Genomic DNA, 14,246 nt, shown 5'->3' on the forward strand with positions numbered 1-14,246 from the left:
AGCACAAAGACTGGCTTAAGCCCCCGGCTCCCCACCTGCAGGGGGGTTGCCTCACAGGTGGTGAAGCAGGTCTGCAGATGTCTATCTTTCTCTCCTCCTCTCTGTCTTGTCTTCCCCTCCCCTCTCCATTTCTCTCTGTCCTATCCAACAACAGTGACATCAATAACAACAACTATAATAATAACCACAACAATGTTAAACAAGGGCAACAAAAGGAAAAAAATCAGCCTCTTGGAGCAGTGGATTAATGGTGCAGGCACCAAGCCCCAGCAATAATCCTGGAGGAAAAAAAGTATTTTGAAGAAGTTAGTCATGTAGCCAACTGTTCTTTTCAATAAAGGACACCTGTGTATTGTATCACGTACTTTTACCTTCACTGCCTATTAAAACTGAGTTAGAGACTAGAAAGTCAGTGGTGTGACTGTATGTTCATCATTGCTGAGAACTGAAGTTTGTCCTTTGTCTGTTAAGGCATATTTTATTTAATATATTATGATATGATATGTATTTATTTATTTTGAGTAGAGATAGAGAAATTGAGAGGGAAATTGGGAGATAGGAATAGAAAGACACCTGCAACACTGCTTCCCCATTTGTATAGCTTCCCCCCATACTCCTGCAGGGCTTGAACCTGGGTTCTTGTACATGGAAATGTGTGCCCTTAACCAAGTGCACCTCCACTCAGCCCCTAACACATATTTTCTTAATGCGAATGCTTGGCAGTTTCTGGGAATTGGATAATGGATAAAAGGAAAACTTGCTGTCCTTGTGAAGCTTGCATTCTGATGGGGGAAGATAGACAATGAGTCAATAGATAAATACACAAATATGCCTCTATAGTGTTATGCTCTGATGAAGAACAGGCGAAGTAAGGAGTGTAGAGATCAAGGGACAGTTCTATGATAAATTAGGGACTAGCCAAGTTGATATAAAGAACAACATTTAGAGTACAGGGTAAAGTAAATCCAGTTTCAAGCAGATGGTTGACATATTGAGAGGCAAAGTTGTTAGAGTCAAGTGGGAAGAAGCAATATAAAGATGAAATTGGCAAGGCAGCTAAGTCAAGGTCTGATGGGTCTTGGTGACCACAGTAAGAACATGGAGGGGTCTCTCTCTCTCTCTCTCTCTTCCTCCCTCCCGTCTCCCTCTCTCTTTCTCCTTACCTCCTTCCCGTTCTCCCTCTCTCTGTTCCTCTCCTCTTTTGCCTCTCTTTCCATTTGAAGAAAATTATCCTGGAGTGATAAAATCCTGGGGAATACATACAGGAAGAAAGAAATGTAGGAAGGAAGGAATATTTGGGAACTACTGAACCTTTGAATTTTAGTGGTATGGGGCTTAATTCAGGCTGCTTTCCTTTCCATTAACCCAGTCAACATGAGCAACTTCCTTGGAATTTTTTATCTCCCCAATATCACAAGTGTCATAAATTAAGAGGAGTACTTCTGTTTATCCAGGCCTCTATTTCCTCTGTCTTCTGCTCTAAGCACCCAAGGAGTCCCTTAGAACACCTGGAAAAGTCACGAAGTCACAAACTATGAAAAGAGACACAGTCTGAGGACTGCAACATTTCTGCTGACTAGTCTGGGTCTATGGCTCTTCTTTCTGTTGCTGAGGCAGCCATTTTCCACTCTGGCTTTGTGATCCCAGAGTTTCACTGAAGGAAATCCTTACTGTTCTGTGGACAGAGGAGCAGGGCAAACTATAGCCCCAACTGCTATAGTTAGGGGCAATAAGGTATAGTGCATTCCAAAGAAACTAAGCATTACATATAAATATGTTTATAATAGCAATGCTGGTGATGAAGGTCAATATTATCTGTGCACATTCTGCCTCCTGGTAACTGTGGTTTAAGAATATTTAAATACAATTAATCCTTATTGACAGCTTATAAAATAGGCATTATGATTTCAACCATTTTGCAGCTGAGGAGACAAAGAGACAGATAGGTAAGGCAACTTCCTCAAGATCATACAGATTCCAACCAACATGTCTGACTTGGAGATTAGGTAACATACATTTACTTACTTATTTATTTGTCTTTCATTTTTGCCTCCAGGGTTGTTCTAAGCTCACTGCATACACAATGAATCTACTACTCTTGGTGACCATTTTTTTCTTTTTCCTTTGCTTTTTTTTCTGATAGGACAGAGAGAAATAGGGAGAAGACAAACAGAGAGAAAGAGAGACACCTGCAACACTGCTTCACCATTGTGAGGCTTCCCACTATGTAGGGTTGAACTTGGGTTCTCAGACATTGTAATGTGTGTGTTTAACCAGGTATACCAGGAAGTGGGTATTATTTATTTCTCATATGCACTATGTATACAATTGAAGCACCCACACATGGCAAAAAGAGCATATTATTTTGGCAAAAAAAAAAAAAAAGAGGAGAGTTGAGTGGGATAAAGTGGTGCATAATGACAAAACATAGGTTTTGCATACAGTGATGTTGTCAATCTCTGTATCTCTAAAGCCTAGTGTGAGAATTTGAATGTAGAAGGAACTCAGTTTGATGAATAAGTAAATGAATGAATAAAAGCACTATAGTGCTTGACAAACAGTAAGTGTTCAATATGTTGCTGCTGTTACTAAGTTTTCTCATTGCTTCCGCATCCTTTTAGAGTAAAGGTGGCCTGAGATAATTTTGTTAGTAAATACTTAGAGACATAGTGAAGTCACTGACGATGAAATCAGTCCTACTAGATATATTATTATTATTATTATTTTAAATTAGCTAGGAGGAGGGGAAAAGGAGAGGAGAGTGGAGGGAAGAGGCAGAGTAAAACAAGTTCCTCTCACAGTGGATAGGACACCCAGTCACCTAGCAATGGAAATAACAATAACAGTTAATTTTGGTCAACCTGAAGAAGGAGGGGGAAAGGGACACGTGTATATATAATAGTAATAATAAAATAGAATAGAGTAAAAAAACCTAGCAGTCAGTCTACAGCTTTCAAGGCTCCATATTGGCTCAGGCAGCCTGAGCAAAGACAGCCAATTGTAAGAAGTATCCAAAACAAACAAACAAACAAACAACAACAACAAAAAAAACCTCCAGGTAGTCTTTCCCAGGCAGGGATGAGGCTCTGATTGGTCAGATATTTTGTCACTCAAATAGAGCTCCAGCCACTTAGAGAAAAAAGAAAAAAGAAAGAAAGAAAGAAAGAAAGAAAGAAAGAAAGAAAGAAAGAAAGAAAGAAAAGAGAGAAGGAAATCAAAAACAAAAAGGATTGGAATGACACCCTTAGTAGTAAGCCAGGAATCTTGGTAAAGAAAATAGCTCTGCGGAAAGCTTGCTAGGAGCAGCTGTCCAGCCCCTAGGGTCTGGTTCCGGGTGGGGGGGGAGGGGTGAGCTTCAGAAATAATCAAAAGATTGCCTTTCTTTTTCCTCCATTTTCTAACCCAAGAGTGAGCTATAGGACCCCTCCTTGGTGTCACACATAGGACCCCTTATTCACCCTCCTTCTGACTGCCCAGTATCCTACCCTATCCAGTGGTCACAAACCACTGCTTCGTGGAGCTCACACCAGCAGCTGCCTCCAAGTCGTCATCTTGGCTCTGCCCCCCAGATATATTATTGATGTAGAATATAATAATATACAAAAAGTTATTGTGTTATGCCATGAACAAAAACCCAGTCCATATTTTCTCTAGTAAATTGTGTGGTCTTGCTTGCATTCAAGATTTCCTCTTAAAAAGCATGCGTTTTGTATAATTTGAAATCACTGCCTAAAATCATCACTATTTTAGAAAGCTATGACTACTTACTCTTGTAATTAACACTTTACCACTGTTGATTTATAGTTCTTCATAAGTAAGCTCTCATCCAGTCAATAGAAAATGTTGGATGGCACCAGGAAAGAGGTAAATAAGCTGTCACACCAGGTGTTATCAGTTTATTCGTGAGTCTGAGTTTTCCATAATATTTTTCCAACTAGAAAAATTATATTTTGAAACACACTTTAAAAAATACAAAACAGATACTATTCCCATAATTGACAAAATATTAGACTTATTGAGAAGAATTAAGTGATCTCAATTACTTATTTATGAAATAAAACATACTACCCCCTCCAACAAGAAAAAAAAGACAAAAACAGTGTCTTGAACACTAGGTTCAATGTCTACCTCTAGTACCTAATACCTCTAAATACCCTTTAATATATGTATCTTTTCCTTTAATAGCCCACCAGTGGCTATTAATCCATAGGGATACTTTGATATTGGAAAGAATAAAGCAAACCAAATTTTAAGTCCCATGTCTGCCAATTCACAGGTGATACTGTACAAATTTAATAGCATAGCAGAAGCACATAGAATTTGCATGTGAGGTCATCTGCTCAGGGAAGTCTGGTTTGCATCATCTTAGGATCTGGACATCCCCACCAATGTGTCCTGGAGCCCCGCTTCCCCAGACTCCCACCCTCCTAAGGAAAGAGAGATACAGGTTGGCAGTGTAGATAAACCTGTCAATGCCCATGTTCAGTGGGGAAGCAATTACAGAAGCCAGACCTTCCACCTTCTGCATCCCATAATGACCCTGGGTCCATACTCCCACAGGGTTAAAGAATAGGAAAGCTATCAGGATAGGGGATGGGATACAGAGCTCTGGTGGTGGGAATTGTGTGGAGTTGTAACCCTCCTATCCTATGGTTTTTGTCGGTGTTTCCTTTTTACAAATAAAAATAAAAAGAATTTGCATGTGAGATGCCCAAGGTTTGATGCATGGCACTACCAGTAGTAGAGAAAGAGAGCACCAGAGCTGAGTGGTGCTCTGTTCAAAAAATATTTTTCAACTTTTCTGATCATTGGTTGCAATGTGGTAGAGAAATAGGCACCTTGGGCTCTTTGGCCATACCTGGTGGATATCATGTGTCTATCTGACACTTAGATATATTTACTGAATGGAAAGAGTTGTTAAAAATTTCTTAAATTCTCCATTTTATGTAGATGGTAATTTGTTTTTTCTTTATTTTTTTTGCTACTAGAGTTATCACTGGTACTCAATATCTGATGCGATATCTGGTGGCTATATCCACTATATCTGGTGTCTATTTTGTTTAGATAGAGGGTGATAGAGAAGAGAGATAACTGCAGCACTTCTCTACTGTTCATGAAGCTTCTTCCCATCCAACTGGGAACGGTAATTTGAAAATGTCTCCTCATACATGTGTGCATTCTACCAGGTCAGGTCAGCCAACACTCATTTTTGTTATCTGCTTAAAATTCCCATTAAATCCATTTTGGAATCTGTATCTAGTGCTGGAAACGGATACACTGTTCCTTTACATAAACTAAGTGTCCTTTCACATGAAGAATGCATATTGAGCCAGGAATGTGTTGGAAAGTTTATGACCTCTCCAGAAAACTGGGTTATGTATGCACACAAAGTCACAATCCCCATTAGGCTTATAACCTAAACAAGTGTTGATAATATTTCAGGTTCTACTTTTTTTTTTTACTTTATTCACGTCTTCTTTTTTAAAATTTCTATTTATTTATTTATTTTCCCTTTTGTTGCCCTTGTTGTTTTTATTGTTGTTGTAGTTATTGATGTCATTGTTGTTGGATAGGACAGAGAGAAATGGAGAGAGGAGGGGAAGACAGAGAGGGGGAGAGAGAGACACCTACAGATCTGCTTCACTGCCTGTGAAGCCATTCCCCTGCAGGTGGGGAGCCAGGGGCTCGAACTGGGATCCTTAAGCCAGTCCTTGTGCTTTGCACCACGTGCACTTAACCCGCTGTGCTACCACCCGACTCCCTAATCATGACTTCTTTATAAAGAAAACAAATGGTCAAAAGTTAAGACAATAACAAATAAGAAATATGGTGGGGGTGGGGCAATCAGGCAATGGTGCACCTGGTTGAGCTCACACATTACCATGTTCAAAGACCCAGGTTCCAGCCCTCGATTCCCACCTGAAGGGAGGACACTTAACAAGCATCTACAGGTGTCTATCTTTCTCTCCCTCTCATTTTCCCTCTGTCTTGTCAAATAAAATATAAAGAAAAAAGAAAAGAGGGAAAAATGACATCAAGAGCAGTGATTTAAGGGGCTAGCATGGAGCCCCAGCAATAGCACTGGTGGATAAAGGAAAGAAAAGAAAGAAAGAAAGAAAGAAAGAAAGAAAGAAAGAAAGAAAGAAAGAAAGAAAGAAAGAAAGAAGGAAAGGAAGGAAGGAAGGAAGGAAGGAAGGAAGGAAGGAAAAAAGGAAGGAAGGAAGAGAGAGAGGGGAAGGGAGAAAGGGAGCGAGGGGCAGACTTAACTGCAAGAATAATGATTACCAGAAGGAAAGACGTAGGCCAAGAGCACAGGGAGGAGGTTGTAAATCAAGAAAAAGGAGAAGAACATAGAGATTTTCAATGATGCACATCTAAAACTCACATCATATTATAATGCACTGATATTTCAAAAAATTCCAATGGGAATAGGCTGACTGGCAGTGCACTTAGTAGTACATACATATTATCATGTGCAAGGAGCTGGGTTCAAGCTTCCAGTCCCCACCTGCAGGAGGGAGGTAAAGCAGTGCTGCAGGGGTATCTCCTTTTTCCTCTCTCTCCCTTCCTTCTCAATTTCTGTTTCTTTTTTTTCAGTTCAATTATTTTATTTTTTTTTTTAATTTTTATTTATAAAAAGGAAACACCGACAGAAGCCATCAGAGAGGAGGGGTACAACTCCACACAATTCCCACCACCAGAATTCCATATCCCCTCCCCTCTCCTGATAGCTTTCCTATTCTTTAACCCTGTGGGAGTATGAACCCAGGGTCATTATGGGATGCAGAAGGTGGAATGTCTGGCTTCTGTAATTGCTTCCCCAGTGAACATGGGCGTTGGCAGGTTGATCCATACTCCCAGTCTGCCTCTCTCTTTCCCTAGTGGTGCAGGGCTCTGGAGACCTCTGCCCAGGGAGGTCCGATTGGCATCACATTAGCATCTAGGACCTGGTGGCTGAAAAAAAGAGTTAACATATAAAGCCAAGCAAACTGTTGACTAATCATGAACGTAAAAGCTGGAATACTGCAGATGAAGATTTGGGGTCTCCACTTTGAAAATAGCTAATAGGCCTATTTTAGTTATATTCCAAAGGGCTCATGACTATACTAGTTTTTTTTCCTAAGCCTGACCTCTGATATGCAGGTGGACCCAAGTTATTGTCTGGGGAGATGATGTCATGGCTGGAAAAAGGAAAGCTGGATTAGGGAAGAGAGTAGCTCCCAAATATGGGAAAGTTGGATAAATATTGTTGACTGTAAACCCCATCGATTTGATCTGGGGCCCATATTCAGCTTAGGAGCCTATATGAACTCTGCATCCCTGTAGGTCTGAGCTCACATTCTATAGGAACATTCCAAGCTGCCCCAATTTCAGGACAGGTTCTACTTTTTACTCATTTGTCAATCCTAAACTTCAACACAAAACATTAAAACAGTGGTACTCAATCAGAATCACTGAAGGAACAAATATACCCCCTAAGTTTTACATTAAAATCAGGGTCTTTAGGATAACACTATTAGTGAAACTGCTGTTTTGTTGTTTAAAACTATTTTATTTTCATAAGCCAGGGTACGGGTAGCGGTTGTCAGTGTCTCAGTTACTTTCAATCAACAGTCTTTAAATAGATGAATAAGCATTTTTCAGTTAACTTTCCTGCTTGAGAACAATCATTATTTGAATAGTGAACCTTTTCTTTCCATAATGTGGTAGGAGACTAAGAAACCTGTTAACCTTCTTAGCAAGTATTGGTACTGACATAAAATCATTTCTTTCCTTCCTGTGGAATATACTTCCTTTCTTCAGAGAAACAAAAAAGTATAATGTTGCATATTGAAGAACATATTTATTAGAATGTTTTAGGGTTAACTTCTTAATTTCAGAATAGCCTTAATGTTTGTAATATTTTATTGTCAGAGAAATAGCAAATGTTTGATTAGCTAGAGGACTAGAACCTGTTATGGTATGTAGCCCCATTCAACTCCTTTTTGTTTATCATAAATTAAAAATGTCTGTAGGTCTATATCATATCTTTTCATATTATAGACATTGAATATAAAATGAAGGCCTTTACTCACATTTCTTCTTCTTTTTTTAACCAGAGCACTGCTCAGCTCCAGTTTATGGTGGTGTTGTGGATTGAATCTGGGACTTTGGAGCCTCAGGCATGAGAGTCTCTTTGTATAACCATTATGCTATCTACCCTCTACCCTCACATCTCTATTACTGAAATTTACCATGAAAATTTCTATTTTTTTAAAGAAACTTTATTTTATTTAATTTATTTTTCCTCTTTTGTTTCCCTTGTTGTTTATCATCATTGTTGTCATTATTATTGTTGTTATTGTTGTCGTTGTTGTTGGATAGGACAGAGAGAAATGGAGAGAGGAAGGGAAGACAGAGAGGGGGAGAGAAAGATAGACACCTGAAGACCTGCTTCACTGCCTGTGAAGCAACTCCCCTGCAGGTGGGGAGCTGGGGGCTCGAACCAGGATCCTGATGCTGGTCCGTTTGCTTTCCACCATGTGCACTTAACCTGCTGCACCACCACCTGGCTCCGGAAAATTTCTGTTTTTAAAAATGTTCAATTTTAAAAATTAAATTGTATTCCACTCAAACTATTCAAAATTACTGAGAGGGCACAATGGGTACTGCTGAAGATACTGAAAGAGCTTTAGCATTCTGCAGAGTCATAAGGTCATGAATACAGCCTCATCCAAACACTGCATATGCAAAAGAGCATGGAGATTGACCAGCTCTCATGACAGATGTCCTTTCTAAATCAATCCCAATACCTACACACTCATTTGTGCCAATTGTCTCTCCTCAAAGAAGAGTACAGTTTGTATCATACCAATTCTACTCCATATTTCTACTCCTACGACTTTGCCAAGCAAAATAAGTGATTTGAAATTTCTAGTGCTTCAAATGACAGAGATTTTATTGTATTAAGTGACCATGATGTACCATTTTTGTTCTCCCTAAACTCACACAACAATATGACAAAAACTATGAGTCAGTCACATCATGCTGCTGTGTAAAAAGGGGAAAAAATCCGAAAAGCAGTCTAGTATTTTGCTCAACATGATCATCCTGTGTCCAAAAAGGTTAAGAGACTTGTCCAAGGCTACATGGGTTGGGAGGAAACTGGAAACTTCTCAGAAGCAAAGGATAGAATGTAGATTTAATGAGTCACCTTAAAAAGGTCCAGACTGACAGAAGGAGATAGAAAACCAATGTACAATGATGGGATGATAAAGAATGACTTAAGTTGGTGGTAGGATGGTGTGTAGACACCTATCAAAGGGAGATAAGAAATTGCATCCATGTGGTAGGTAACAACTTCCCTGTAAAGTATTATTTCCCTTCAATAAATTAATGTAAAATTTAAAATTAAAAAAAAGAAAATTACTATATCAACCCTAAGATACCACGTGAGGAATTATTATGTTAATAACATATTTCTACTTATATTTTGCCCTTCTCCAAAGATAGTCAACAGGCTTAAGATGTATTATGAGGAAAGCAGGTTAGGACCCCACTTCCCCAGACCTCTGCTCCACTAGGGAAAGACAGAAACAGGCTGGGAGCATGGATTAACCTGCCAATGCTTATATCTAGTGGAGAAGCAATTACAGAAGCCAGACCTTCCACCTTCTGGACCCAATAATGATCCTGGATCCATACTCCCAGAGGGACAAGAACAGGAAAGTTTCCTGTGGAGGGGATGGAATACAGAACTCTGGTTGTGGGAATTGTGTGGAATTGTACCCCTCTTATCCTATGGTCTTGTTGATCATTATTAGATCAGTAAAATAAATAAATAAATAAAGTTAAAATATAAAAATAAACATCCAAGATTTGAAAAAAAAGAAATATTGATTTTCATCCTCAGACCTACATGTGTCTCCTTAACTTAATTTAAATCTCTGAATGACATTGGGACAATGACATTAAAGAGAATGTCACTTCCCTAAAGATGCTTCCACTGGCTATCCATTCAAAAATGAACAGTAGAATTTCTGAAGAGAAACATATAGAGAAACATTTGCCTGTTTTCTCCCTTTTTGTAGCATTGCTTTAACAACCTTGGTCAAAATTAAGATTCAAGTTTGAAAAGCCTCTATTGAAACTTCTCCTTCAATACTTCATCTCTTTACTCTGCTTTATTTTTCTCTATAGTCCTTACTTACCTAATATTACAGCATACATTAATTTGTTTATGAGCTCACTGTCTGCGTCTTGTGTTAGAATGTGTACTCCATGAGGGCAATGCTATCTGTTTTCTCCATTTCTGGTGCCTAGAATACTGCCCGGTAAGTAAAGTGAACCATGCGAATGTTTTTCTTTAATAAGAGAGCAAATCTCTGGATCTGAAGGTCTTTGATTCTTTTTTTCCTCTTATAAGACTTGCAATGTTTCCTGCCATTGACAAGAAGAAGGGAATGCTATAGGTCTCCTGTCTCCTAGCCAAGTGCTATGGGAATGAGATCAGATCCCTAGGAGGCAAATCAGAAGCTCTCCAGGCCAGAAAGGAGGCATTTACCATTTTACTGTTGGTGGGGAAGCAGGTGGAGGTAGCACAGGTGTGGTGAGCTACTCAGAAAGTGTTGGGTGGGCCTCAGTATTTCTGACAGCTCAAACACATTGCTTCTAAAGCTGCTATGCCAAGTTTTCACTTGGGGGTATGGGTCAAAGTGTTTCAGCAGCGATTTAGATGGGTCTTGACTGACTTCACCCATGTGAAGACATGCTTCCCTATTTTAATAAGCATACTGTATTGTTTTTTATTTGTTACAGTATGACTGTTCTACATCAACTACTGTCTAAAAAGAAGGACCATTTTTCCCAAGTTGACTCTGTGTGTATGTCTGTCTCTCTCTCTCTCTCTCCCTCCATCTCTCTCTCTCTCTCTCTCTCTCTCTCTCTCTCGTGTGTTTAACTGACAGAATGAGATTGAAAACCATTTCTTTGTCCTGCATTGTCATTATAAACTCAGGTGAAGTTAGAATATTCCAATAAACTGGAAAAGGTAATCTATAACCTTCAGAAGGTCTAAAAATAAGACAATGACAATGATGGCAATAGCAAATAGACACAGTGTTAATTACCTTACATGAATACTTTAATTCTGCTATAAAATCAATTAGAATATCCCCACATTACAGCTGAGAAAATTAAGGTGCAGACAAATTATTCACCTTGTCCCAAGAACATAATTTCATTATAGAGCATTACTTAGACAAGAAGATATATATGTTACATCTTTCTTTGTGAGACTCAACCCAGAATAATTTTCTGATGAACAGTGACCTATTGCATAATCTGGCTTTGATATACTCTTTCTCTTGTTGTTTATCCAATTATTCTTTCTTATAGAGATCTTACTGCAGTCAAATGCTTTGACTCTCTTGAATGCAAAATGAAATGCCCTCCCATCCTCATACTTCTCTCAAAATAGATCCATCTTCAAGTATAACTTTCTACATGAAGCCAAACAAATTACTCAAGAACAACCAGCTATCAGAACTTCGTGGCCCTTAATTTCACACCATACTCTGCAATCAAGAATTTGACAAGTGGTTCTTTTTATATTTACATACCATAGATAAACATATCATGTAAGTCTATTTTTAACTTCTTTTTGTACAAGCACAATACTTGGGATATTTCAGATCCCTAAGGGATATTTTCTCAGCATCATTTCTTGGGCATAAAAGTTTCAAATATCTTACGATATTCTCAAGGCAAACAGGTATACAAGAAGGAACAGTTGAGAACAGAAGAAGCTATTGTGTTAGACTCTGTGGCCATTTAACTGTGCTACCACAGTTGCTAGAAGAGACATCTCTCATCTCTCCTTGCACATGGACCTTAAATTGGATTTAAACTGGAGTTCTTTAATTATGGCTCTCCTTCTTCAGAGTGTTTATGGCAGCTATGACTGATAAGTTAATGGATCTCTGCATGTATAAACCATTTCAGACTAAACCCTTAAGCAGTGCCAAATCATTATATTTAAATTTTATAAACCTCAGTATGACAGGTGGCAGACATTTCCATTGGCATAAATAACTGGTAAATGTAGGGCCACACATTTAAAATATGCAGAAACAACAAGTCAGATTCTTGAATCCATTTCAAAAGTGTACTCAAAAGCACAATCTTGAATGACAAATCCACGTGTGATACTAGCAAATACATATTTCTCCACTTAGGAAGCAGCAGCGACCCAACAATAAAGAATTTAGTGTCTTTCTTTAAGTGGAGTCTAAGATGAGAGTGGAAAATTATTATGCAATGTAATTTCCCTTTACTTCCTCCCATAACATAGTGAACAACTGTCCTTTATATATGTGTGTGTGTGTAAACTATTTAAATAAGAGCCTCAACTAGTTCTTATATTAATTAAAAAAGAAGAAATCACAATATATATTTTACAAGGGATCTTTTCATATAATAAAACCAAGAGGAGAAATAAAAGACAACATATTATCATCAGAGGAAAATTGGACAATTGATGCAGACCATCAGAGAGAACCATCACTGTGAAATACTTAGACTTAAGATGCAAATTTATCTCAGCTTGAACTTTATGCACTTTCTTTGTTGTCCATAAAGACAATGACTTGATTCCTTTCACAAAGAAAATCTAGTCAGCTGTTCTACAACTTTGACTTCCAGAGAGCTGGAGGTTGAAAGTGCCATCTGTAGAACAGCTTTTGTTCAATGTAAAGACTACACCACCACATATTTAAGTGGCATGCCATGTAGAGGTGCTGTTCTACTCTTGGGGTGTCCTGAATACTATGCTCATTATTGTGCTTTCTTCATTTCGTTACTGACACAAAGCCCCTCTCAGTGTTAAGGATGGGCAAATTATCCTTACTGACACAGACACAATACCCAAACAAAACAAAACAAAACAAAACAAAAAACATGTATCCTGTGAAAGAGATGACCAGGGATCACGTAATAGAAAAAACAAGAAGAATCAGAAAATGGAAGTATGCATTACATTCAAAAATAATGTGGACCTGATTCTTTTTCTAACTTACTTTCATTAACATAGCCAAGTCACATTGCTAGTGCAACCCAGGAGCTGAAACTATTAACCAAAGTCTTGTTTCCTTAAGCTAACAAAGCTGTGGCAACAGCTCGAGTAACAGCAACAATAAAAAAAAAAAAAAAAATAAGACTGCAAGTGCATACCTTAACCTCCTGATTGGTAAAGACCTCGACATCCACCACACAGGCAACCAGAGTGGAAACATCACAGTCCATGCTAGGGGCTGGCATTCCCCCCTCCTGAATTTTCAACAGTGTTAGGCAGCCTCCGAGTTGGAGTTGTGAAAGATGGAGAAAAAGCCTCAGATGTGGACGTTGTTGTGACCAGCCCGGTGCTGCCTTGCACTGGGGATGCCTGAGATCAGCACCTGGAGCCTGCTCCCTGCTGCAGGCAGCCTGCCGCGTCTGAGGCAGCACAGCAGAGTAAGGAATGGCCAGGCTCTCTCATAGCAATGACATCATCACAAAGACTGACACAAGCTGAAGCTATTTTTTCCCCCAAGCCTTTTATCTCTAGGCAGTGCAGTGGAGCAAATTGAGCATGATTATGTGCTAAATCTGAACTCAGACTAAATCAATCCGGGCAACCTTAGCTAGAAACTGAGTCATAGCTGTTGTTTCAACCGAGTGCTTATGTTTGCAAAGAGAGAGAGAGAGAGAGAGAGAGAGAGAGAGAGAGAGAGAGAGAGAGATCCTGACACCAGAGGCTTGGCTTGGCTTTGCTTTGATTTGCTTTCCTTTGAGGGTGGGAAAGAATAATTTTGTAGATGAGCTTTCTGAGGTTAAGATGTGACAATTTTCTGCTTTGGAAATGAGTAGGAAGTTGTATTTTGAAAATTGCTTAGCTTCTGTTAATTACGCTATGTCACTTGAAGCAGGCACACATGTTCTGGGCATCCTAAATGCATCCTGGACATGGACTGAATAGAAATCCATTCTTGGAGTAACTAAAGAACTGGTCGTCAGTCATTTAGTTAGCATGCTAAGAGGAGATAATTAGAGGTTCGTGAAATCCTATTTGAAGCACATGTAAGTGCAGACCAGTAACTTTAAAAGTACAGACCTTCCACCTTCTTCACCCTATAATGACTTCCAGAGGGATAAAGAATAGGAAGACTATTAGAGGATGGGATGGGATACAGAGTTCTGGTGGTGGGAACTGTGTGTAGTTGTACCCCTCT

At 39.0% G+C, this 14,246-nt stretch overlaps 1 protein-coding gene across 5 annotated transcripts in view; it reads right to left on the minus strand.

Annotated features, from left to right (window-relative positions):
• Positions 1-14,246, minus strand: part of RCAN2 (regulator of calcineurin 2) — a 331,461-nt gene that overhangs the window by 111,586 nt on the left and 205,629 nt on the right. The window contains exon 1 of one of the 5 annotated variants that reach the window (XM_007537127.3): positions 13,210-13,481. The exons of the other annotated variants lie outside the window; for them this stretch is intronic. Coding sequence (XP_007537189.1) covers positions 13,210-13,296 — 87 coding nt within the window. The 5' untranslated portion in view covers positions 13,297-13,481. Of the gene's footprint in view, positions 1-13,209; positions 13,482-14,246 lie in introns of those variants that run through there. 5 annotated transcript variants of the gene reach the window in all.

The sequence above is a fragment of the Erinaceus europaeus genome, chromosome 4 (assembly GCF_950295315.1).
Source record: "Erinaceus europaeus chromosome 4, mEriEur2.1, whole genome shotgun sequence".
NCBI classification, from domain to species: domain Eukaryota; kingdom Metazoa; phylum Chordata; class Mammalia; order Eulipotyphla; family Erinaceidae; genus Erinaceus; species Erinaceus europaeus.